The sequence below is a fragment of the Bombus pascuorum genome, chromosome 17 (assembly GCF_905332965.1).
Source record: "Bombus pascuorum chromosome 17, iyBomPasc1.1, whole genome shotgun sequence".
In the NCBI taxonomy this organism is placed as follows: Eukaryota; Metazoa; Arthropoda; class Insecta; order Hymenoptera; family Apidae; genus Bombus; species Bombus pascuorum.
Genome location: NC_083504.1, coordinates 454,468 through 481,643, shown reverse-complemented (window position 1 = coordinate 481,643; position 27,176 = coordinate 454,468). Strand labels below are relative to the sequence as shown.

General features: G+C 34.9%; 1 protein-coding gene across 1 annotated transcript in view; it reads right to left on the bottom strand.

Moving 5' to 3' along the window:
• LOC132915422 (uncharacterized) overlaps positions 1-27,176 on the bottom strand; it is a 383,223-nt gene that overhangs the window by 52,826 nt on the left and 303,221 nt on the right. The window contains exons 23-24 of the mRNA XM_060975216.1: positions 20,927-26,032; positions 19,034-19,093 (exon numbers count right to left, since the gene is read on the bottom strand). Coding sequence (XP_060831199.1) covers positions 19,034-19,093; positions 20,927-26,032 — 5,166 coding nt within the window. The remainder of the gene's footprint in view (positions 1-19,033; positions 19,094-20,926; positions 26,033-27,176) is intronic.

The following is a 27,176-nucleotide window of genomic DNA, read 5'->3' as shown; positions in this document are numbered from 1 at the left end:
CAACAAAAAACCAAGAAAGAGTAATAATGTCTAGAAAAACGAAAGAAACCACAATTGAAGAAAGAAAAATAATATTAAATTTATATAAGATGAATAAATCTTACAACGAAATTGCACAAATCATAAACAGAAGTCGTTTTACTGTGCGTTCAGTCATAAAACGCTTTAAAAGTGAAGAAAATCTAGAGAATCAAATTAGGAGTGGTCGCCCTTCTAAGGTAACAATTCGAGAAAAAAGGAAAATCGTAAATATTGTAAAGAAGGATCCAAAAACTAATTCGACTGAAATTGCTTCGATGTTAAAAGCTGAGTGTGAAAAAGAAGTAAGTACCAAAACTGTACGTAGGGTATTGAAGGATGCCGGTTATTCTGCCCGTGCAGCACGAAGAAAGCCCTACATCAGTAAAATAAACCAAAAGAAAAGAGTGGAATTCGCGAAAGAGTTTGTTACGAAAGATACTGATTTTTGGGAAAAGATCATGTTTTCAGATGAAAGTAAGTTTAATATTTTTAAATCTGACGGCAGAATATTAGTATGGCGAAAACCCAACACAGAGATGGACGAACTGAATCTGCAAGCCACCATGAAACATGGGGGTGGTGGTTTAATGGTGTGGGGATGTATGGCATCATCGGGTGTAGGAGAACTTATATTCATTGATGAGATAATGGATAAATATGTATATTTAAATATACTCAAGCAAAATCTTTTGAAAAGTACTCAAAAATTAAACCTCCCCAGGGATTTCTATTTTCAGCAGGATCGAGATCCTAAACATATGGCGTATATTGTTCGTCAGTGGATAATATATAATACTGCCCACACATTAAACACACCACCTCAAAGTCCCGATATGAATCCCATTGAGCACGTGTGGAACGAATTGGAAAAAAGAATTAGGAAACATAATATCACAAGCAAGTCTGAACTGAAGAAAGTTCTTCTGCAGGAATGGAGCAATATTGTACCTGAATTCACTAAAAAATTAGTCCACTCGATGCCCAGAAGATTAAAGGAAGTCCTTAAAAGAAAAGGACTGCCAACAAAATATTAGAAGTTTATTATGTAATTAGTTATAAGCGTAAATATTCTACTGTGCCAATAGTTTTGTCCACCCATAAAATGTTCAAAAAATATATTTTTGTTATTATTTTGCGTATTATTTTATTTATATTGTTGCTCTTGTTATGTAATAAACTAGAATAGATAATAAATAAATACGTCAAAAAGTTTTTTGTTTAAATCAATTTGTTTAGTAGTTATAAGCATTTCTATCATAACAATCATGCTGTGCCAATACTTTTGTCCAGCACTGTATGTAGTATCGTGGACGAAAGGCCTAAGCGATACCGGACGAATCATAAACAATGTCGCGAGAAAGCCTAAGTGCCGACAGGCCCAACAATGTATCGTCGGTTCTTCGATCGAGTAGTTACACGGAAAAGGCCTGCGTAACCCTGGCCGCAAGCGATTGCGGGACACGTGTGTGGTGGGGCTAAGAAAAGAGACAAAGGGATGCTAAGGGAGAAAGACGAATTAACAGTCAGTGTTAGTTAAGAAGTTAGAGGGAGCGAAATGCATTGTCGAGAGAGTGTGGCCCGCGTGAGAGAGAGCGTTGGAACCGTGGTGACGAGAGTTACAAATTAACTATTTAGTTGTCTTAATTATAGCACGTTATTGTATTTAGTTCACGTTAAACAACCATAGTTTCCTGTTTAACCAACACCTGTTTAATCCATTTTAAATAAATTAATTGTAGTAAGATTCTACACATATATACACATATATATAATTATGCTTTTGTCTCAATAAAAGTAAACATTAACATCAAATGAATAACAAACATACTTGCGTGTTTTAAGTTATCGCAATAACAATGCAGCTTTTAACCACTTTGATCATGGTGTGGTAGCTCCATATAATGTTTAATTATATCGGGATCATTTTTTAAATATTTACTACCTCACACATATGTAGTAAATGTTAAAAGAATCATCTGCGCATAAATTAATTTCCTGTGGTTTTTATTCTACATGTATTTATTATTTATTTTTATTGTAATTTTACTATAATACAATTTTACTTATAATTTTACTTAATATTTATTATTTCTATATATAGAGATGTATCCTTATTTTACTTATTATCAAACTTTCCTTCGCTATTTCAAAGTTTATAAAATAATTCAGTAATTATTAAGACGATTTTCAGGCATCACCATAAATGATATTATCAATGATTACAAAGTGATGTTAATTCCAATTTTGAATTTCTACATTTTCAACATAATGCATCAATAATTCGTCGCGATAAACACATCATTAAAAAAGCAATAAACAATAAGTAGTAAAATCATTATTTTAAAATTTCATTTTCACTTTACGATCGAGAAGAATTTTATTTTATACATTCTTTTAGTTGCAATTGAACATTAACTCCAATTTACTTCGCCTCTCAACAAATTAATTTCCCATTGGGGACTATTGTTTCATTTTCCAACATTTATTATCGTTTACCATAAGAAACTCCCACTTAGTCAAATCGAATTCCTATGCAGGTGATAAACATATCAATTCATCGATTATATATTGATTACATCGAGATTTGTTTCTCAGTGCGGTTAAACATGCTAAACTATGGTAAAGGTGCGATTTCCTATGTGCGTATGTATTACCATTATCTGTATTCGCGGTTACGTTATTTTCCATCAAGCAAGATCAATTAACGATATGTATGGGATTGAAATGAGAAATTTACGTGGCCGAATACGAGGTGCGAGCGTTGTCGAAATGAATACGAAAACTAAATAAAAGGAGGATTTGATAACACTAAGCAAAGTCCATTCTGTATTGTATCGTGAAGCTGAGAGCGTGTTGGCAACTTTGTAATGATAAAATTGTTTTTCCTTCAAGATTTTCCGAGTGTTTATATTTATAGAAATATAACACGCGCTACGTCGAAAGCAGTCTTAAACCTAAATCACAGGAATTTTTGTGTACACACAGTTTCAATCGATTAATGTGAGAGAAATGCCATGCATTTTTATATCCCAATGTATGGAAAGGATATGAATAAAAGAAATTTTAACAAACGATAACAGTATCAGAAAAATAGTACATACGTTAAATAACATTAGAGTTGAATAATGTTAATTAACTATATGACGATTGACAATAATGTGGTCTGCGAAGTCGATATGCATCGGAAGAGAAATTAAATTATTTCTCACTGGCAGAAAATACAATGCAGTGGAAATACATACATAATTCTAATTGGTTTCTAGCTTCAGGACAGAGAACTTGCTGATAATGATCGTGGGAGAATTCATCATTGAAATCTCAACTACCTGCGAGCTCGCGAACGCCCTCTTCCCGAGCCCGTAACGGTTGTTTTTCGAAAAATGATAGCCACTTTGACGGATCTGGCACTGGTTAACTGAAAGTTTGGCAAGGCTCTACTCGTATTAAATAAGATATTTAACCATTCAAATACGCAGGATTAATTCGAAAATATTTAACCTTGACGTCTAGATTCGTGTGTGATTACCCAGAATAGAACACTTAAGAGGATCTATTAAACCTTTAAAAATATTTAACTTTACAAGAGCCTTGACACGAGTGATGCGATTTCGTCGTGACGACATTCATTACTTAGTATATGTGAAAATACAGGTTTTGCTAGTTCGCTACGCCCCTCTGTTTTGGTCTAGGTTGGTGGAGATCGCTGTACTGTGCTCGCTCAATATTCATGCCTGCCGCCGTATCACGCCGCGTTAATATAACTGCGGCCGCCGCAGTAGGTGGGACATTGCATGCGAGACAGTACAGCCGGTGCTTCTCTATAACTGCCTATGACAAGAAGACTACCGGAATGCCCGCTCAGTACTCAGCAGAGCCAAAGTTCAGTCTGAGGATGAGCTTTTATATTCTTGGAATCCGATCCGTACCGACACTCATACAAGACCGTGATACGAAAACTCCGACCTAAAGCACTCCCGGCAACGGAAGCATCTATGTGCATGTTGTGTGCTTTGAGTTGTAGTCTCTTGCTGCGATATACTTGTCGCCTAATTGTTGGAAGTATTCTTCCCACATTTGTGCTGTAATTTTGTGTCGCGGTGGTGTATATACTGCCGACAGCTGTAGACGGTTGCTGCTAGTTTGTACGGTAACGGTGGTTGCTTGTATGTGTTCTTTACTAACTTGGCTGTGTAGGTGGTGTTTAATGTCGTTTCTTATTATTACTGCGGTCCCTCCGTGTGCTTTTCCTGAGGGGTGCTTGGTATCGTATATGGTATAGTACGGTATTTTTATGTAGCTTTTTGTTGTGAAGTGCGTTTCTGATACAAGTAGTATGTCTATGTTGTTGGGATACAGGAATGGTTTGGTTTCTAGGGCCCTTTGTTGTAGAGTTCCAGGCTGCTATTTTTAGTATGTCCATTTTTATTTTTTGCTTAGCATGTTTGTTTACAGTTGTATCATAGCCGTGATTTGTTGTATTTGTTGTTTGAGTACTGCGTTTTGTTCGCTTATCATTTCGGTGTTTTTGATGGATTGCTTTAGTAGTTCTTTGATTTCTGTAGCGTTATTGGCGTTATTGTTCTGGTTTTGGTTGACTACGGGTGTTATTTGTTTGGTTACTTGTGCGTAGCTTCGACTGCCAGGGGTATTGGTGTTGTTGTGGTTGATATTCGTTGTGTGCTGTACGTTTGTTGGTGTCTCCGTTTCTGCGCTGTCTTGTTGTGTGTGTTGGTTGTTGTATATCCTGCTTAAAAGCGGCGGAGATAGTTTGCGTTGGAGTATTTTTCTGACTGGACAGCCTTTGTAGCTAGTTGGGTGGTTTTCGCTGCAATTGCAGCACTTTACCTCGTTTACTTTTCCCGTGTATGGGCAGTACGTTGTTAAATGCTTTTCTGCGCATTTGACACACACCGGGTTTCTGTTGCAGTAGTTTTTTGTGTGTCCATATTGTTGACACCGCATGTATTGTGGTATGTCTTTTTTGTATTTGGGTGATTCGACTGTAATTATTGTGTTTAGGATTTGTTTGATTTCGTAGATTTCCTTGTTATTTTTGTTCGGTTATAGTTCTATTGGGAATAGCGGTAGTGGTTGTTTGGTATCAAATCTTGTTATGTTATTTGTTACCCTTACCTGGTGTCCGATTTTGGCTAGTTCCTCACATATGTTGCTTGTGTTTGTCCTTGGGTGTAATCCTCTGATTACTACTTTGTAGCTTTTTTCTGTTTTCAATTGGTAGGTGTGGCATCCAGCGTTTTCTTCCTTTAGCAGCTTTACCACTTTTCTGTTGGATTCTGGGGTGTTCGTTTGCACTTTTATATGGTCTAGTTTTAATTGTTTGATGTCGTAATTGTCTTTGCCTGCCGTGTTGTTTAGCAGTTCGAGGAGGGGGTCTATTACCTGCGCGTCGATGTAAATTGGTGGTGGTTTGGTGTTGTGTGTTGCCGGTTTTTCCGTTGTGTCTGGTTTCTTCTCTTGTGGCAGTGCGCTGAAGGGGTTTCGTAGAGGAATTTCCTGGAGCCATTGCTTCCTTTCTGTTTCTGCAGCCCTCCTAGTATTTGCGTTTGTTGTTAATTTTCTTTTTTTTCTGGGAGTTACGACCTTCTAGCTTTCGTCTTGTTGTGTTAGATCGTTGTTGGTGGTGTTTCTCTCGTCACTCATTTGTGTGATTTCCATTTCGGTTTCTGTGCATTCTTGAACGTCCATGGTTTTGTTTATGGCGTATGTTTCGTCATTGTTCGATATCTTGAGCGGTGGCACCCGTTGCATTGCTTTACTTTCCCCGCTTTTTGCACTTTCGGGGGCACTGCTTTTCACGTCCGATTTCGACGGAGAGACCTCTCCGGGCACTAGGCACGTCTGCACTCTTCGGCAGTCGAAAGGGAACTCCTTTTTGAAGGTGGCGCAAAATACCATACAACGCTTCTAGTATGATAATACTGAAACGCCATACTATAAAATTTCAACTCGTTTATATTTATAATATTCAAATTTCAATAAATTTATATTTAATTGCATTAAATTCCAATATTTTATAGCACAAAATCACCAAGAACATGTATTAGCAGTGGTGAAATTTAAAGACGTCGCTTGTATCTGTATTCATACAAATTACACTCAATTTATTAATACTGTGCAAGCTAATGGAATTATATGTACAGACTGCGATGAAATTATATGTTGCAACCTCCATAGTGTGAACCTTCGATTTGCTGGAGATTCACAGAAAGAATTTGCCACGAAAGTTATTTCGATCTTGAAGATTAAGGCCAATTTTTCTTTCTTCTATCGTACCGTATTCATCTCTATTCATTGTTCGATTCCACTGGTTATTGCATTGACATTATTTACAATATGATTGTATTTTCGTCCAGTCGCGGGGAGACGCGATCGCGTTGAAGCGCGTCAATGGGAGTCGTAAATTCCCGTTACGATTATAAGAATCGACACCACGAGCAGGGCGATCCCCTGCTTGTGGGATAATAGGGGTGTTTGTTTTTGAATACAACTGTAGTCTACAGTTATATAATATGTGTATATTTATATATACCAGCTTACAATACTTGTTGCGTAGACAGGAATTGTGTGACTTCGTCGTGTCGGAAAGTACAGTAGTTGATTGACCCGAAGGTATGAAGAGACAATTTGAAGATCGGACTTGACTGCCCGAGGAGTGATAAAACAGTAGACTTGACTGCCCGATGAGTGAAAGAACAGTAGACTTGACTGCCCAATGAGTGAAAGAACAGTAACAGACCCGTCTCGTACTATTTAGGAGGAAAGCTCGGTGTGGGTGTACCCCTTTTTGAACTAAGAACGCGGATTCATTGTTCACACTTTTCGGTAGAAAAGTGAGGGTAACGATCCGCGATGCCCATTGGTTATAGCCAATGTTAATAAATAAAATACGAGGAGAAAGTCTCCTGAAGATGTGGCTCATGGGTGTCCTTGTTCCTGGGAAAAACCAGCTATTTCGCTGGGCACATCCGCTTTCTCCGTAATTAGTAAGAAGGTGCAATAAACCGAAGGACTGTTTAAAGGAATAAACCATAAACTGAAAATATTTATATGAATAGAGTTTAATAGCTAACAGATGTGGTTTATGGTGGTTCCTTGGGTTTATTGTGGGTCAGTGTGACGAGGGGTAGGCCTTGGCGGCCAGACCGAGAGGGACGTTGCACGGACCATCTCGCGCGACGTAACAATGTTCATATTTCGCAGTGAAATAGAAAGTAAATAGCGTGATATTAACGAGGAAACAGGAAATTATTTCTTAGTACATGAAATAACTGATTCTAAATAGAATGAAGCTAACTAATATCATTATTTCAAAGTATTATAAAATTACTTATTCCATAAAGAAACTTTTGTAGCAAAAGTTAAATGGCGTTGAAGACGTTAACTCCATATCTGATTTAGCATCAAACAAAATTCTCAATAAATTGCATGACGAACGAGCACTTGCAGAAATGTAAAGATTATGAGGAATTCTTTCGCAAGGAAGCAACTAAGATCTATTTCCTATGACCAATATGTAAAGACAAAGGTCAAACCAACTCTCAGCGACCAGTCTATCTACAGAAACGAACAAAGTACACCACCGGAATGTTGGAAAGCAACTGTTCATTTCCATCGCATCCAGTAATGAGTTTGTAGAGAAACGATGAAAGGTACAATGAAATAATGAAATCGGTAAATAATAAGTATTTTACGATAAAAATAGTTAAGAAAGAAGAAATTGAAAAAATGTTGCAAACAAAACCAATCGCTGAAGACATCTAGCCGTAAATCTAATTGGTTTAATTACGAGGAAGTTAATCTGTTTTAAACAATGTCCGAATATTAATTGAAGCCACCCCGGAATTTTTCAATTCTAAAATCTTTAAATTTTCAAACATTTAAGTTTTATATTCTCTAAAAATTTTTAAATCGCAAAATTTTGTAAAATTTTGATATCAGGATATGTTACTCATAATTAAATTGTGAATAATTGCCTTCTTTTCGTTAAATACAATATTGTTGCGAGCCTTTGACAGTTACATTGTAGAACGCCAAGGCCAACGTGCGTCACGACAGACTGGGAATAAGAGGATCGGTCGATAGCAATATCGATTTAATATTTGAGGATAGAGGTCACTTCTGGAACTTCGAACATTTTTTGATCTTGTATTATATTATATAAATGAGTTTGCTACGTGTAAAAAGCGTATTCTATTCAATTCGTGCCACAGGCACGTAACAATATATTAAATTATATTATATTATGTTATATACTGTATAATTAATTATGTATATATGAGATATGTTTACAAATATTTAGTAAAAATATCATGTTTTAAAAATATTTAATTTTTACTATCTGTAATTTTAACCACCAATTTAAAAAAAATGAGTTTTTTTCGTAATACAAATAAATAAGAAATAATACAAAATGTAATTTCTCAAATTAGAACAGTTTGGCGTTTGTTATGAATCAGATTCTAAAATAAAAATTTTTTAAAAATAGAGACGGTGTACAAGACAAAATTTCCATACATGAACCAACTTTTGTTATAATCGATTTAAAAAATAAATAAAATTTAATCACTTTGATTTTGTGAATTATCTAAATTTTGATCTGTAAAGTATCCATAATTTGTTTTATAATTCTAATTTTGCAAAAATTCTATTTTGTTTGCCTTGATAATTTCGATCTTTTTTATATTTCAGAATAGATTAGATCGTTTAACGTATTCTTTTAATTAATTAAAAAATTAATTTCTTAACCATGAAATCTCTTTGTATTTAGCTACTAATATCTTGAAAAATTTAATATACTATACGAAGAAATAGGAAAAACATCTGTTTTTACTATAAGAGGAATCTTTAATATTTACAGCAAATACTTAAATCTCTCTCTTTAGACAAATATAACTAATATAATAAAATAAGCTAGGAGACGCTGTAGTACTACCGGCAGTCTTTTGTAAATATTTTAGAAACTAAGGTCGACCGACGGTTACATATATAGAAAAAAGTTGTTCAACATTTTAAGCTTTACAATATATTCAAATATCACCGAAACCAGAAAGGACGAAACTGTTCTACAAATTCAACATCTTTTAAAGGTGAATCGAAAGTATATATTTAAATTCATGATGATAAAAGTAAACATATCTAATTCTTTTTTTTATCTCGATCGAGCGAGTTGAACGTATTTGTAAACTGAACATAGTTTCGTTTCAGTTTGTGTGGTTTAGTATATGAATATTTGTGAAATAGTTGTTTGGTCAAATATGAATCAGTTACATTAGGACAGTAACGGACGAAATTCCCAATTACAAGTAACACATGACTACAACAAATAACATAAAAACATGGATGCTGCTGACTACAAAAATGTTGAATTAGACAAATCAATGAATCCAATGAAAACTGTAAAAGTAAATGTACCTGTAACGTATGCAGCGGTTTCGCGGAGTGTCTTATCCCCTAACCAAGTAACAAATAATTGTTATGGATGCAATCGATAGTGTTTCTGTTGAGATATGTATAATCTTTCGTGCTGGACTGGGTTAAATGCGCGTAGAGTTACTTGTATATGAGTATCAGTGTGTGGATACATGTGTGTGTAGCGTCAGAGCGCGTCCAGGCCTGAGTTGAGACAAAGGACGATCGGCAGTTGTGAAGAAGCGTCCAGAAGAGTCGGTTAGCAGTCGTCGAGTGTAGAGAAAGTGAGGAGACGCGTCCAAGTATGTATCGAAGAATAAGTGAGAAATCCTTCTAGTAATAAATATATTATTATTTAAATATTACATCCTAGTGTATAGTCAATGTTCCTTCAACATTATTTCGGCACCAAAGATCCACAATTCTTAACAGTTTCTATCAAGGAATATACTACAATAGCAGTAATTAAAGTAATTTTTCCAATGATGTCAAATTTGTTTCTGGAGTCTCGAACGATAAGATTTGCAATATACCTTGCCAACCAATAACTTATGGAAAAGGTTATAGACTCTGATGTAAACATCAACATTGGTATTCATCTGTTCCGTACTCGACCACTTATTTGAAAGACTTACAAAGGAACCCGAGGTGACTAATATAAATAAATTTTGCTGAAATTCTCCACAAGTGTTCATTGCAGCGATAAAACAGTTGATTGAACAATTAACGACTTTAGCTGATTAGTGGTGAGATACTATGCAACAATTTACTAACAAGGAAAGTTCGGCAACTCGAAAATTAATAGAAATTTGCAACTTTGTACAAACGTAGTAATAACGGAACAATTTTTTTTTCCCCCGCTGAAAAAAGGTCTTAGGGATGAAAACATTCTCCCAAAAAATTTGACTTTTCATATTATCGTACATATTTAAGAAATTATATAAGATATAGGGAGAGATAGTTACATTAAAAGTTGTAGTGTTTTTTATGGTCTATATTGTGGATATGAGAAATTTGAAAAAATAATTTATTTTCAAAATTTACTCCACGTCACTCCCTCCGATAAGTTTTATTTTTTGTTATCATACAATTTCCATGAAATGTTATATACATACATATATATATATATATATATATATATAAAGATCTACTATAGGCCGAGTACTAAGTCCTTTATTATATGATTTTTATATTAAAATTATGAAAAACATTCTTAGGAAAGTTCAGATTTTAGAATTTGCAGATGGCATTGCTGTTTACTACAGCACCATTTCTATTGACGAAAGTAAAAAACAAAAGTTACTCGAAAATTCGATTAAAATTGCCAAATCTAATGTCAGATATATCGGACTCGATGTAGCGCCTCAAAAAATTATGTTCTGCTATTTTAATAACAGATACACACTGCCTGGTAAAATTGAAATTAAAGTAATTACCCCTATGGGTAAACTCGTCAATTTCAATGACCTTACAATATGTTATCAAGATAAACACCGTGAACAACTTTTTCCTGTACATATAGCCGCCGCTCTACGCCGTTGTTTTCAAAATATTCACAAAACGCTTCAATTAAATGCAGATTATAGTTACATTTCATTTTGGAGTAAGTACTACATTCTTATATAACCCAACCTAAGCTTAACTCATTGATGAAAAAGATAACCTCTCTTAATATTATATAAATAAAAAGGAAAGTGAAATGATTAAGCCGAGATTGCACCAGAGAGGGGCAAAGGGAGTGGCAGCATAGTTGGCATTTTGTCGCTACAACATTGAGCAGCGTATGAACATACAAACGAGCGGCAAAACCATGCCGCTATTTCATATTTTTTTCCATATTTTATCTGTTATAGATATATTTCTATAATCTTTATGGTTGTTTTATCTTATCTTATCTTATCATAAAATCGGCTAACACTGCGCCTCAGTTATCAAAGATTCGATATCAAAATAATCCTTCGTATTCATCGTTACTATCTACTTGAAGACTTGTTAAAATACCAACCATAATAGAAGAAGGTAGAGCAAAAAGAAAGAGGAGTTGTGTCACTTAGTTGCTGTATGGCTTACTTCATGTAAATCTATAACTTCGGCTTATTTTTTGTCGCTTTATTGTCACTTGTTTTACTTGTCTTGTAGGCTTGCCTAGAGTAATATCCGGTTGCCATTGGGCGACAGCTAATGTCAGCGTGAAACAATATTACATGAATCTATTGATATATGGAATATCATTATTTACAGGTCAAAAATTTACAAAATAAATAGTTAAACAATACATATATGTAGTATTAAATGACAGCATCATTTCAAGGTTACTGAAATCCTAATAATTGCCGGAATTGGGAACTGTGTCATTATCAAATCAAATAAATCTGTTAAGTTCAAGAGAATCAATTTTCAACATGAAGATTTTATGCGGAAGAAGTATTTCAGCTTCCAAATAGTATGAAATTTCTTTCCGGCATTCTCATGGAAGCCACACGTAAAACTTTGATGTTAATCCTTAAGCTCTTAAGGACGTTATAAGGCCTATTATAGAATATGATCGCGTTGTATACTGCAAACAAATATGTAATGCTAAAACCGTATCGTATTCAATTTTCTACAATAGGATTTGCAATAGAATGTAGCATAAAAACGCCTACTAATATCTTGTTAAGTGTCGCGAATCTCGTCTCTTTTCATGATAAAACTAATTTTCCTTACCAAATAGCTCTTCAAATGTAATTCTCTCGAAAACTTAATTTCAAAAAAAATTTTGTTTAAGAAGAATGTAATAGATCTCGTTGGTTTACTAGAAAGCCAAAGCGGGAGAAATTCCTTTAAACGAAAATTTTCTCAATATAGTAAAGCTACGACACGATTCAGTGTCTAACGAAAAACATCACATTTTTACTTTCAACTACAATATCATTTAATTAATATTCTACTTTGCAATGTTAATTTCGGCGAGAAGTTAAGTGATTCCTCCGAACTTAATGCTCTAGTAACATGTTTCATTAATTTTAATTTTTCGAATACTGTTGTAATTTATATAAACGGTAGTAAAATAGAAAACAAAAATTATTGTTCACAATTGAATGTCTCACAAAAAATTTGCTTAGATATAAAGGTATTAATTTTTACAGCAGAATGTAGTACCATTCATGGAGCTTCAGATATTACCAAATTATGTGATAGGACGAATTTTCTTAACGTCACTGATTTCTTAAGTGTGATTAAATCAATACAGAAAACAACTTTTTGTTGTAGCATCAATATCCAACTTATTGAGATTAAAAATAAATATGCTACATTCGTAGCAATAATAATCAGAACTATATTAAGTTGATGGAGATTTTGCTAATTTGTCAACAAATGTCACGCTAATCACTATAATTTAGATGCGCCATTAACTAGAGTTAATTTCGTTACGTATAATATTTGTCAATGCGATGCAGAATCTTAAGTTCTGAATCATATCATCTGGCAATAACCAGATAACGAGGATAAGTATAGACGTAGACTATTACTAAGGATGCTTCTTAGAAGCAAGGTCTGTCCTTCCACTTTGTATTAATTCTTTATTACATGGTACTGATATCGAAGCTCTGAGATTTATTTATAATTTTTGTTATAATGTAATTTTGTTGTAATGTTCTGTAAGGATCTAATTATATTTAAATAAGTAATAATGAATTACAAAGTTTTTTATGTTAGCTATCCTATTATAAGTTCGAAATTATGTATCCTGATAATACATATATTATTCAAACTCTGTTATATAACATACCATACATGCTATATAAACCATATCTTATTTCAAGTAACTAATAAATAAATATCTAGTTTTATTCAATCTTTGAAGTAACTTTGTACCTATGTGTGTACATAGAAACATAAAATAGCTATTTTACTGAAGAATTTCAAAATGCTATTTTATACTTCATAATTCTTGAATCATGTCTGTATTAAAATAATTTAAATATTAATAATTAATCCTTTTAAATATAGAACGATATAATTACTTTATTGTGACTTTTACGTTTTAAAAAATTGTTAAAGTTGTCTTTAGAATGTCTTACTGAGTTCATATAGTGTAACATGTTATATATAAAATTTTACATTACATTGTAAAAAACTTAATGGTACAAATACAAAAATAAACAAGAGAAAACTAAAATTTGAAAGTGATATTAACTATGAAAATTTGTTCTTCTTTTTCATATTTTAATTTAATTTAATAGCTTAATAAGTTATAATTATAATATAATTATAATATAATTTTATAATAAGTTACAGCTCGTGTTGATTGATTGGAAAATATATGTTGACAAATCATCTTTATGTTTTAGAAAATTTTATCGAAACAACAAACAAAATACATATACGTACAGAGGTTGGACAAAATAATGGAAAGACCTCTTATGTCACACGTGTGTAATATGTATTATGACATATAAGAGTGATGTTCTCATTATTTTGTCCGACTCCTGTAATTTGTCATGAGAGTACTAGAGTATTAACATGTAATACTGTATTAACATTCAGTATTTAACATTTGATTACATTATCTGAATTCAAATGTTTTTTATTATTAGTTAGTTTCTATCTTGTGTATATAGCATCCTTCAAATTTTTAATAATATTATTTACACGTGTCTGAAAAGTCCTATTTTTATTTTAAACGGACATAGATATATTTAAAAATTTTCAATCTTATAGATTATAAAAGTTCTATTGAATTTTAATGCATTTTAGACACGTTCAAAGTTTTAATAATTACAAAGTTGCACATTTCACAAGATGATACATGTAGTTCATTATTAATTGAAAAGATTTCTAATTCAAAACTGATGAAACATGCAACGAAGTGTCTTTTTGTTATGATCAGTTTCTGTAATTTTGTAAATCGAAGTAACAGTATATCTTCACACACGCTTCTTCATATAAGCTTCCTTGCTACCAATGTCGTATCGACAATAAACTAATATCAATAAAGTCCCAAAACCACATTTTTATATTAAGCCCATCGTTTTTTCAAATAAAATTTGTTGTGTTTCCTATACCAAATTTTTCATCCTTTCTAGTCTAGTTTTAAATACAATAGTGTAAAGATGATGTTAAGTCCATATTTTGTTACAAGGATTATATAAATCTGATTTGTTCTCGCCTAAAATTAGAAAATTAACTTAGTACACTCTGGTTCTGGGATTTGGATATGTATTTATATATGACTTGAATTTTTTTTCATGTATTATATATAATATATATAACGTTAATGTGTGTAAAATGCTAGAGCCAAATCTTTGTATTATAACTTTCTTATCATTATACCTCATTTACAACGTTTTAAATCTTTCGTTAATTCTTAAAAAGTGTTTACTTCAAAAATTATTTGTAATTTGCGGAAAAGGTATTGTATAATTCAAAATAATTAATTATAAGATAATAAATGTTATTCTAAAAATTCTCTCAAACAATTTTTCAATAAACTCATTTCATATTACTTACCATTTTGTTTTTAGTATTTTAACAAATTTATTCCCATTGTGTGTCTGTTTTCTCATTGCTGACTCAAAATTGTTTCATATACAGGGTGCGCCGTTAGAATCCGGACAAAAGAAGTTTTGTGCAGAAAGTTGTTTATTTAAGTCAATACACAAAAACACATGAAAATGTTGTTATATCTCATTTAAAGGGTCCTTGCTGAGAACTTTTATTCTATGTAACCACCCTCTGCCTCTATGACCTGCTCTATTCTTGCTCTAAAGCGCGAGCACGCTGACTTCAACTGGTCGCGTTTAATTGTCGCGAATTCTGACTCGATAGCAGCTCGTAGGGAGTTGACGTTGGGGTGCCTGCATTTATTAGTTTGTCTCTCGATAACGCCCCACACGTAATAGTCCAATGGGTTTAGGTCGGGACTGTTAGGAGGCCAGAAATCTTTCGACCAAAACATGTCCACATTGTCAGAGAGCCAATTTTGAACAAGATGACTTGTGTGAGCAGGTGCGCCATCTTGTTGAAATAAATACGGCCTTCCAGAAGCCGTAATTTCCATCCACGGCTTTATTACTGTCTTCAGGACCTCCAAATAAACCTCCTTTGTGATTCTTTCGCCTTTTTGGAAGAAGTGCGGAGGCATGACGTCGCCCTCACTTGAGACAACGCTCAAAACGTGAACACTTGCTGGAAATTTGGTTTTGCCCACAACAGGAACATCTTCGAGATTGTGGGCCAGCCAACGGTCGTTCCTCCGAATTTTATAATTTCGACCGGCGTTCTCCCGGCGCGAAGACTTTCTATAATCGCCGCTCTTCTATCGTATTCCGGGTTTTGCTTAACGAGTTCTGTCATTTTGAGGTTATAGAAGACTTATTGACATATTTAACTAACTTCAGAGTCAATCAGCACAAACATCTGAATTCTAATATGGTGGGAACTACAAATTGAATTCTGTCCGAATTCTAACGGCGCACCCTGTATGTTCTATAACATTTTATTCACAAGTATACTCATCGAAATATTTCTAAAAAGTTTATGAACCACGAGAAACTACAAACATACAGTGCCGTAAAAGAAACTTTGGAAGACTTGTTTCTACATAACATCACTTGAAAATATTTCTTAAAAACATAATAAATTATGTATATACGTATTTATATAAAAGATTATAAAATATGTAACTATCGTAGATGACCTACGACTTTCGCACAATACTGTCTATTATTAAACTGTCAACAACCATGCATGTATAATTTACCATTTACGATTGTTTTTATGCTACAGAACGCCTCACGTTTTCCGTAATCGAATCCGTACTCGATTCGTTGCGAAACAATCGCATACTTCCCCTAATGTAAACGGAAGCGTTTCATGTCATGCACAATGAGCAAATTTCATGCTCTGTTTCGTTCGAACAGCGGTATGCCACGAAAATAATTCGAGCAGCTTCGCGTGAATAAAAAAAGAGAAGCGATTGATTATTTAAAAACTATGATTGCTTTCGTAAAATGTTCTGTAAAATCATTGTTCAGAAGATAAACATTCTTTACGCGAATAATTATATGAAAAAAAGAAAGATGACAGGTACACTATGGAGCATATATATTTGGAATAATTTGTACACTTCTAAATTATTGTAAATATATAAAATACATTTCAAATGAAATTCTAATTTAATTTTGGCCTCTAATCTCACCTCAAACTGCTGTACATAGTTACTATAGTGGCTCACGAAAGTATTTGAATACTTGCCACGGAAAACTTTTACATATGTGTACTGCACATCCATTTTATCTCGAAACGCTCAAATATATCGAAAAATATGAATGGTGCGAAAACTGTACCATATTACACATATCTCGATAACGAATAACACGAAAGAAACATCTGAATAATAAAAATCTGAATAATAGAAAAGACAGGTTCCTATTCAAAAATTTTAATGATCTCCATAGGACGTTTTAAAGTCGTCAAAAGATCAATAGACAAGAGTATAGTATATTTCCCTCAATATCATACAATTTTTTTCCAAGACATTTTTTCGTACCACTCATATTATTTGGGTTATTTGAGCATTTCAAGTTAAACCGGACACACTATACATTATGCGTCTTATATAAAATATTTTGAAATTTCGTTAGTATTGTAGTGAGACACGACTATCATGATTATATTGATCAAATATGAACAATCTGATACTATATATAGAAGTGACAAAATATTTGTGACTGCTGTATATAATTTATATATATATGTCGGGTTGGCGTTAAGGGCGTTTAATGAATCTTCACCGGTGCTGTTCATTGTTGTCGCACAGACGTTTATTACACAAATATGGTTGATACAAGATTGACAAGCGGACGCGGTAACTAGACGTTAATGACAATGACCCTAGGTTCGAAATAGCGAATCCACGGTCCACGGGATAACGAATATACTTTGCTTCGAAGTCTAAGTCGGACTCGACTTACTACTCGTGATACAAGGATCGCTTGATTAGCTCTTTGTTAAGACGTAGATTATTCACCGATCGTACAAGCACATTAGGCGTATGGCTAATGAGACTGCCAGAAAGGGAATGACTTTCCGTCACGACGACGCTGCAGAGGAAAACTATGATGGGGTGTGCCTAAGGGCACGAGATCATCGGATTCGTCAAAGAAAGCCTCCACACGGAAGGTGAGGGAAATGGGTGTTGCTGTTAATTGATTAATTTCTATATCGGCGGTTAGCAAAAGATTCTAACCGCCTTTGAGAGAGAGAGTTCCTGGCGGGAAGCGTCGCACGTGAGGAAATCTGATCTCCCATATCTTTCCGCAATAGGTGACAGATTTACGGGCGGATAGAATAAAGACTGTTTGTCAATCGGAAGGACTTTAGTTAACTAAGTCCTAAGATTTGTAGCGGCTCCTCAGACTATCTGAGCATAAACTGTGAATGATGCATCGGCATCTGGCGATCATCTTACTCAAAGAATGCGGTCTCTGTGTGACGAGCCGCGGGGCTGTTACAATGTTTTATTGTCAAGTGTCGGTACTGCCAATTCTTTAAAGGAAAGCTATGTAACTTCATATCTCTGTTAGGCGGAACGTTCATCCCGCGACCGTGGCTACGCTTCGGCGACCGATTATCGCCTCGAGCCTAATGGCTCATTGTCACAAATTTCGAATGACTGTGTTGGGTTATTTCTTAAATGTTACAGTATTGAGGTTTTCCAAGCAACTCCAACGGGGACCCGGTGTCCTTTCATCTCCGACATATATATATAATAGGTATTAAAAACGTAAAAATGATCTTTCTGAATATCGAACCTTTTTAGAACTTCATAAATAATTAACTGTTTAGATAGTTTTATGATCCTTCTATTTGTGTAAATTATGGTTGCATCAACTGCTCATGGTTTTATGATCTTTGCGAAATGTATACTTGAACAAAATATTTTATAACTTCCATATACATTTTCGGATTTGTTTCAATTTACCCATGCAACAACGATAGTCATGCCTTGCAGCGCTAATGAAACATCAAAATGTTTCGCATCAGATTTATAAAATATATTTATAAAAGTTTCTACACGTATTTAAATACATTCGTAAGTCACTTGCAGATATTCGCAAAAACTTGATATTAATGGTATTGGTTGGTAATTAATAAAAAGACAATATATAATTGATGGTGGATAAAAATTGAGCGTCTAGAGACGCCTCATTTGAAATTTTAAACTGATTAAAGTGTTTTCCTAGCTTTCTAACGACATTTCAAAAATTCATATAGATTTTGTGCAGAGTGAGCTGCTTATAGAGGTAAATAGAGGTAAATGTGTAATTTCAGCGATGCAGTTATATTCTTTCTTTCAGTTTAAAGGTAGAACATTTGATCTCACAGTTATGACAAAAGATAAGCAGTTAACGCTAAAAAAAAAATGTTCTTCGATCATAATTTTGAAAATATAGCAGAAATATCGATTTTCTTCTTTACACCAGGTATCCAAATATTTATGCGCGGTAGTGCAGATGAAATGTGAGTCTAATAGATCGCAAATAAAAAAGATGGATATAGATAGAAAAAGAAGAAAATGATTAGCATATAGCATTACCTTGGCAGGCGTCTCTGTAGTGCTGAGATTTTGACGGCGGTGGAGGTGCGTTCGAGTATTCTATGGATGAGCCGAAAAAAAGGAAAGTAATAATTAGCCGCACTACAATAACCATGAAACAATTATCACTCAGCATTGTGAGTTCACTGTAAACATTGAATGCTGACTTGGATTAATGGATTGCACTCTTGCTCGGCATTAATCGATATTGGTATCCCAGAACAAATCACGTTTCCAACGAAGTATTTAGCAGGAAACATATTTCAACATTCAGATTATATTTTCAAAATAGTTCTATTAATATTCAGCATTTGACACTTGCGTCGAGAGGTGTCCGGGTACGCGTCTATTACAGAATCAAGTCCGACCGAGAAAAGTTCGAGCGGGATATCGGTACCTGCAGAGTATACCCGTACTGTTTAAATTCCCGAATGTTTCGGGATTCCAAAACTCCACTCGGATATAAACATGAATGAACTTCAAATTGGCTCAGCCAAAATCGGATGGGATCGATTCGAGAACCCGGTAAGATCCAACTATTAAGGAGAGATGGAAAGAAATATTTTGCATGCTAAGGCTATAAAACATTTCATTTTTTGTATAGAGTTTCTAGCGGACAGTTTTAGTTTTTCTTCTCTTTTTTCTTTTTTAGTTTAGTTTTGTAATAAAATTTGTATTAAATTTTTTATTAAATACCTTTATATTCTAGCTCTATACTTTATTCTTTATGTAAAATTATTAAAGTGTTTTGTAATTAATTTAAAATTATTATCAAGGTAACAATAATCTTTCAAAATTTTAAATATAATGTTTATTCATAGAGATATACTCTTTATTGCATTCTCTTTTTAATACATACGTAGCTGAATCTATCAGGGTCTCCAACCGATTCCGTCCAACTTTCGCCGAGTCGATGCAAAGTTACACTGCCCCTTCATGCTGGTACCCGAGTCGAACCTCGGGATCCTAAAACTTTCAAGTATACTGAGATATATTGAGATCCTACCTGAGCTTCTCTTGGCTGGCCCATCCCTAAATTCAAGACCCCGATATTTGGGTAGATCCGCACGCATCAGGCGTCGGTTAATTCTTCGATTTTTAATTTCTTTTCGTTATTAGTTAATTAATTTTTTTAAATTCTATGCGTATTTTTTCCTTAAATTATGACAATCTGCGAACGAGAGGAAGATGTTTTGGGAATTTGATATTTTTTTTATCGTGTTTCTATGTGATGTACTGGATTTGCATTTTTAACTACAAACCTGTACAAGTTATGTTATAAAATTTTATACTCATTTTAAATTATCTGAAGAATATTTCAAACGATACAAATTACATCCTTCTTAAAATTATTCGTAGTAATTTAAAAAATTAGATATAAACTATTAAAATTAATAATTGAAAATGAAAAATTAGGAATAAAAAGCATTTAGCGAGAAAATATTACTATCTAAGTATCAATTAATTCTCCTAATTGATTATTTGGTAAACAACAAAATAAATTATTCTTTTTGAAATGTTTATTAGAATAAATAAAAAATTTTTGAATATTTGTTCATTTAAATTATTCCAAACTTTATATTGTAAATTCAATTATTTATATTAACTATCTATATTTGCAATTAAAGCGTATTAAAAAAAGTTCTAAGAACTTGAATGATGATAAAAACGAAAGCATTTTAAAATCCAACAAATATGTTGCTTCCTCCCAAAGGAAATAATGTAATTGTTTCACTACTTCTATCATAAATTAAATAAAATGGGGAATTTCGCGTGAAAGATAATTTAGCTAACAAGAGAAATATTTTCAATTAAACATAAAACACATGATTATAGACCCAAATATATAAATATGAAACTGGGAGTAATTTTAGCAGTTATGAATATTCAGACCTTCGAAAGTGACAGTTGGTCGAGCAGTGTAGATGGGAATTGGTGACCACCAAGAAGTGGCTTTTTGTGGAACGGTCGGCGATAGTGGCGGAGGAAGCGGTTGATATCTAAACCTCGGCCTGTGTTTAGCAGGATCAAACGGTTGACTGGTAAAACCATCTGATTGTTTCAAAATTGACGATGGACCTTTTGATAAGGTGCGTTCACCAACTTGGTTTACCACTTTACCTCTATCATTGATCTGTGTCTTTGTGGGAGCGGAATTCGTTCTACTTTTCAAGGAAACACATCTGACAGCGAGATTGGGTGGCGAGGACAACGAGCGCATGTTATCTCGTCGACTGGGATACCTATGTGCTATCCATTGACCAGCTAGATAAGGGGCGATATCTCTCAGCTCGTGCATATTCGGCGACGAGGTGAACATTTCGCCCAGGATCGAAGTTTTTTGAGTAGCAAACTCCTCGAACTTTTTTCTCATACGTTCAACAGACTTTTTCGCCTCCAGCTCGTCAGTCTCTGCCTTCCTAGCATTAGTCACAGTAGAAGTTGTAGCTGAATCCTTCAATTCAGCTGTCTTACTGATAACATCGATGTGAGGCATAGACAAGTCCTCTCGTCTCAGAGGAACACGTGGAATCGGCGGAGACTCGCCTCTGCGGCGAGCTCTTCCTCTGCGAGGCTCGTACCTTCGACGCAACCAGGCTACGTCCGCAAACTCATGAGGCTTCACTTTACCTTCGTCCACCTTCCTCAGAAGACATCTGGCCAGTTCAGGATCGCTCTGAAATCTTTTTGGTACTGGAACCGTCCTGACTGTATTTCCACGAAGATCTTCGGCACTTTCAAATCTGGCCTTCAAACGTCTCACCGTACCATCTTTTACTAGCTTTAAATAGGCACGCCAATATTTTCCCGGGTCTGGTGAGGAACTACGCAACCAAATGCTCTCGAGACTGCAGGATGAATTCGATCGCATGGTTGCACGACACGGACTAATGCTCTGAGGCCTATCATGTTCACGGTCGCACGAACAAGAGCGAAACGAGGGTCGCGTGGCCACTTCCCTATCGGGGCTACTTTCTTTTTTTTCCTCAGTAATATATGCTTTTGGGGAAATAGAACGTGTTCTGTACCTTGACAAAGACAAGGTACTATATTTTGCCGACTCCGTCTCACCGAATAATTCTTTCAAATCTGCAAAACTTTGAGAAGAAGACAATCTTCCTGATTTCAATTTTGATTTTGATCTTGTTTGCTCCGCTTTTCTACGATCTTGATCAATTTCTATTTTATCAACGTTTTCGAAGAATTCGATCTTCGTTGGAACATCTTGAGACTCTATATTTCGTTGAATAACTGTTCTTACAGATGTTTCAGAACTTTCAGTCATACTGTCTCTTTCACTGCCAGAATTTTGGGCTGAAATTTTGGTCTGAGTAGTCGTGTGAGGTATAGCAATCGTTAAAAGAGGAGGTTTTCTGGACCATTCTTCCAAAACGTTTTCTACTCGCTGTCTATCAGATGGACTCTTGCTGTTTGGGGTTAGGACCAATAGGAAGTCGCTTTCTTTGATCCCCAAGTCTGTTCTCGAAGAATCTTCAACACTTGACGGCTCCAGAGAATAACAGCTTCTAGGCGATGTGCTGGTTACGCTAGGTGTAGCCGCAGAACGAGTCGCTTTTGGCATCTTCTTAGCCGCTAATGCAGCTGCTATGCTGCCTCGAGTTTCACGGGGAGCCAATGGAAGTGATAGAACTGACAAAACTTCTTTTCCAAGTGTCACAGATAGTCTCTTTTTCTCTAACTCACTCATAGATGGAGGGATTCTGAATAGAGTTTTATCAGATTCAAATTTTTCTGTACATTTCCCGTGACTAATAGAATCACTTCTCTTCAACTTCAATTCTGGACGATCCGTAAACGATTTCTGATCCCTTGGAGATATATCCGATGTGATCATAGAGTGACATCTTACATGAAGACCTTTCCCATCATCTCGAACATCAGGCGATTCGACTTGAGGTGGAACGACAATTTCATATTTCGATAAAGAATCGTGTTTATCAGTTTCTCTTATTTTCTCTTGTCGTTGTTCTGTAATTTCAGGATTCATTTTTGAAGATGTCGAAGGTGTAAACCTCTGCAAATTATCGCTACCGTAAATTTCGTTTAGCTGTTTCTTCAAAGTAGCTACTTGTTCAATAGACAAACTGCTCCAAAATTTTTTACTGCCACCAAGATTTCTTTGTAAGAATGGATGATCTGTATGATCCAAGGATTTCTCGTTATGAGAGCTGTTCGCTTTCTTCTGCATTGTGCTTGCCACGTTTAGTACAGAAGTGCCTCGCCAAAGCGGTTTATACATATCTTTTCTCGAGGAGATTTCTTTTCTTCTAGAATATTCTAGATCGCTCTCTTCAAATTGGAGCTTGTTGAAATGTTGAATAATATTTTCAACAGATCGTTCTTTACACCTTAAGCTGCAGTCACCGTGCCATTTAAACTTACTAATATCTTTGGTGCTGAACAAGAAGTCTTTGTTCCTCTGAACAGCCTTCAGCTTCCCATACAGAGCACTGAACTCGACTTCAGCTCTCTCGTGCGACCTTACTTTCTTCCATCTATCATAATCTATAATTTCTTCGTTTTTCATCCTTGGTCGTAAGTCGTTGGTAGAAAAAGTCCTCTCCAATTCGCCTAATCTTTCAAGGCTCGAATAGAAATCGTGAAGTTCCTGATACCTTTTCGATCTCCTTCTGTCGTGTAACTTTTCCAGTACATATTGATGATACTCTTCATGACCAATTGGTGACGTGTACAGAGAATTCGTGCTCAATGATAAGTTAGAGCCAAACTTAGGTCGGATTTCTTGCAGTTCTTTAGTTTCTCCAGCACTTTTGTTTGTAATCTTCTTCGCGATAATTGTATTAGGAATTTCTGATTTTTCTTGCTTCAATGTACGAATGCGTCTACAGGCTGGTGATCTAACTGGAGATGGTGAAGAAGTTCGTGAAGATGAGTGTTTCGAGCCTGAATGTTCTGGCAAGGTCTTCAAGGGCGGCTCACTTGAACTTCTTTCCTTCAAACGCTCTTTTGCCGAGTCTGGGCTTCGATTATGTAAAATACTCGATGATCCAAAGTCTTCGATACCTAGAAGACTGTCAAACTTGCTCACTTTATGAAATACAGATCTTCCAGGCCAGCTGACACCGTATGGGCTTGAACTCCTAGAAGAGATACTCTCACGTTCCCAGTTTTTGAATTTTGAATCTGATACTGGACGCTTGTGAGCTAAGTAAATACTCAAAGCTTTTAGTGAAGGTTCTGATTTGCTACCCTCTCTGATATTTTCTTGGTATATCCTCGCTCGTTCACTAACACTGTATCTCTTAAAAGAGACATTTTCACTTGAAACAGCTGAGGAAACTGATTTTAAAAAGAGATTCTGGAAAAATGTATCAGAACATGCTACTTCGTGATGTCTCTTAGTTTTTTCTATAGCTAATATGGGTGATTGTTTACTCACTGTTGATGACGGATTCTGTTTAATATTAGGCTCCTCGTTTTCAATATTAGTTTTATTAATACTCTCATTTTTTGAATCTGACTTTTGTCCAGTTGTTACTTTTTTCGTTCTCGTAGTAACTTCGTTCTTGTCCTTCTTCGACTTCTTTGCTTCAAGTTTTTTTTTAGTCGAGTCAGGACTAATTTTTATGGTTTCTGGCTTTTGTGTAGGAAACTTGGCGATGGTATGAGGTCTTAGTCCCTTCTTTGTATATGATTCGCTAATTGCATCAGACGAGGACGTAAACTTCCTGCTGGAACCTATTTTATCATGCTGTCTGACTATCGTTCTAGGTTTCCTGGTGTCTGTTAATACCGATCTATGCACAACTGATGGGGAAGATGTGGCTGAAGACGACTTTAAAGCAAACGTTGATTTTGCTGTTGAAGTTGAGTCTACAGGGTTTCTTAATATTTCCTGTCCTTTAGAAGACACAGTAACTATTACTTTCAAAGATTTGTCTTGCGGACTTCTCTGCTTTGCATTATTTAAAGCTGCAGAATACATCGTCGTGGAACTTTTGACAACAGCTCCTGATGGTAATACTGTCGTGCGAACATCTTTGCTACTTTTGTCTCTATATTTCTGCAAATGCTTCCTATTTTCTATGGAAGATAAATCAACCGGTGACCTGGCGAGTCTTTTAGAAGATTCTTCCTGCTCTTTTCTTGTTAACCTCCCTCTAACATTAGTTTTCTTAAGATAAGATATAGAATTACCGATTTCATTCATAGAATGCAACTTCTTTGACTTTGTTGGGGAAGGAACTACATATTTCGAAGCCATCTTCGAAGAAGAGGATGATTTATGTTCAAGTCCACGTTTCAAGTCAGGTTTCGCGGAATATCCGTAACCAATTTTCCACGAAGAAGAAGTATCTACGCAAACGCGAGTTCGGCTTTTATCGGCCGCGAAACTTTCCACCGTAGCTGTGTCGAGTAAACTTTGTGACAACCATGAATCCGAGTTCTTTTTGTTCAATGGAATTGACACTGAAGTAGAAACTTTAGACCGAGGCGAGATCGAGCTATTAGAGGACGTTCGAAATAAAGTGGAAGTTGAAAGACTTTTTCGACTCTGCTTGAACCTGTCAAGATTGCTGCAAAACCGTTCTTTCAGTGATTTAACCTTGGATCCATCTTCTGTAAAACATTGCTTGTGTCTTGATTTAAAAGATTGTGTGTTATCCATGGTTTGATGTTTGAGATTTGATGCAGTTGATGCATACAGTTTCAATGTTTTGCTGTTTCTAGAAGATTGTCTTCGAGGTGGAGAAGGAGGTCCTGTGACCACATTTGAGACTGTTCTACTACCTAGTTGTGGATTGGTAAAATTGTCATCTCTGAGACACTTTGATTTTGTGATAGTTGATCGAACGTCCATTTTCTTGGTCATTCCACTCTCACTGGAGGATAATCTTTCGTGTTGCGACAAAGTGGTTGATGACGAAGCAGGTGTAGTAGCAGAGATACTTTTTCGATGAACACGGATCCGTGTCAAAGTGGGCGAGATCAGAAAATACTCGATCCCCGTGTCGTCTGTGGACAAAGTGTTGATTGTTTGCTTTGATCGCGTGTTCGTTTCGCAAATTGTGTGCCGCTCATGGAACCCTCTCACCAAAAATTTTGAAGAAAAGAGTCTCTTTAAAGCTGGTGATGTTGCGTTTGTTCTATTTAGTTTCATTTTTTTCTTTTTATTTTATTAGATATTTATTAGATATTAATCCGGCGCAGTGTGAACATCAGAAAAGTCTTCTCAGGTGATGATACTGCTTGTGCATCGTATTGCGGAGAAAATTAAATCGCAAACCAATATCGATAGATACCGAGAAGAGGCGGTGCGGTGAATAACCTAAAGAACTACTTATAAGAAGGATATCGTGAAAAAAGTATGCGTTTAAGCTGAAAACTTTTTGTTGGCACAGCTAAAATAATAGTTATGAATCATGCTTCGTACTTTTTCACTTAACGTATTATTCGAGGGAGGTGAAATTCAAATAATCGCGGGCTCCTAACAGATTGTATTACGTGGAAATTGTATCAGCTGGTTACATTGAAATGCGGTTATGCAGCGCTTACATTAAAATAATTTAATAGGCGATTGATAAGCGGCCTACAAACATCCTCGTATGTGACTCAACTACTTTTATAAGCAAAATAAAATTTACACGCTCATGAAAGTATTTGAATGCTTGTAGAAATCTTTTATGAATATACTATAGAAAATATCTTCAAATTTCATCAGTCTGGAACAAATCCGGAAATGTACAGGATAAAAAAATTCTTTGTTATGGCTTTAGCAGGTGATTTTACACCGCCGAATCAGTGGAGATCTGTTAAAAACAAATAACCACAAAATTGACCTTAAATATCAAAATCAAATTTTTTAATTTCATCGTGTAGTACTTACAATCAGAAACAAAAGTCTCAAAGGAACCATCAGCTCAACCGTTCCTTTAGGAAAAGATGTTTTATTAATTAAATATTTAAAAGTGTGATTAATTATATACAATATAAAAGTGATTTTATTTCGAATATATTTAAATCTCGCAGTCAGATAGAACTTACATAACATGCTATTGATGAAACTGCTAGAGATTATTGTTTATCACGTGAAATATATGCGATAATATACGTATATAAATATATAGCGGTCTAGTCTGCATTATTCCTTATTAATTAT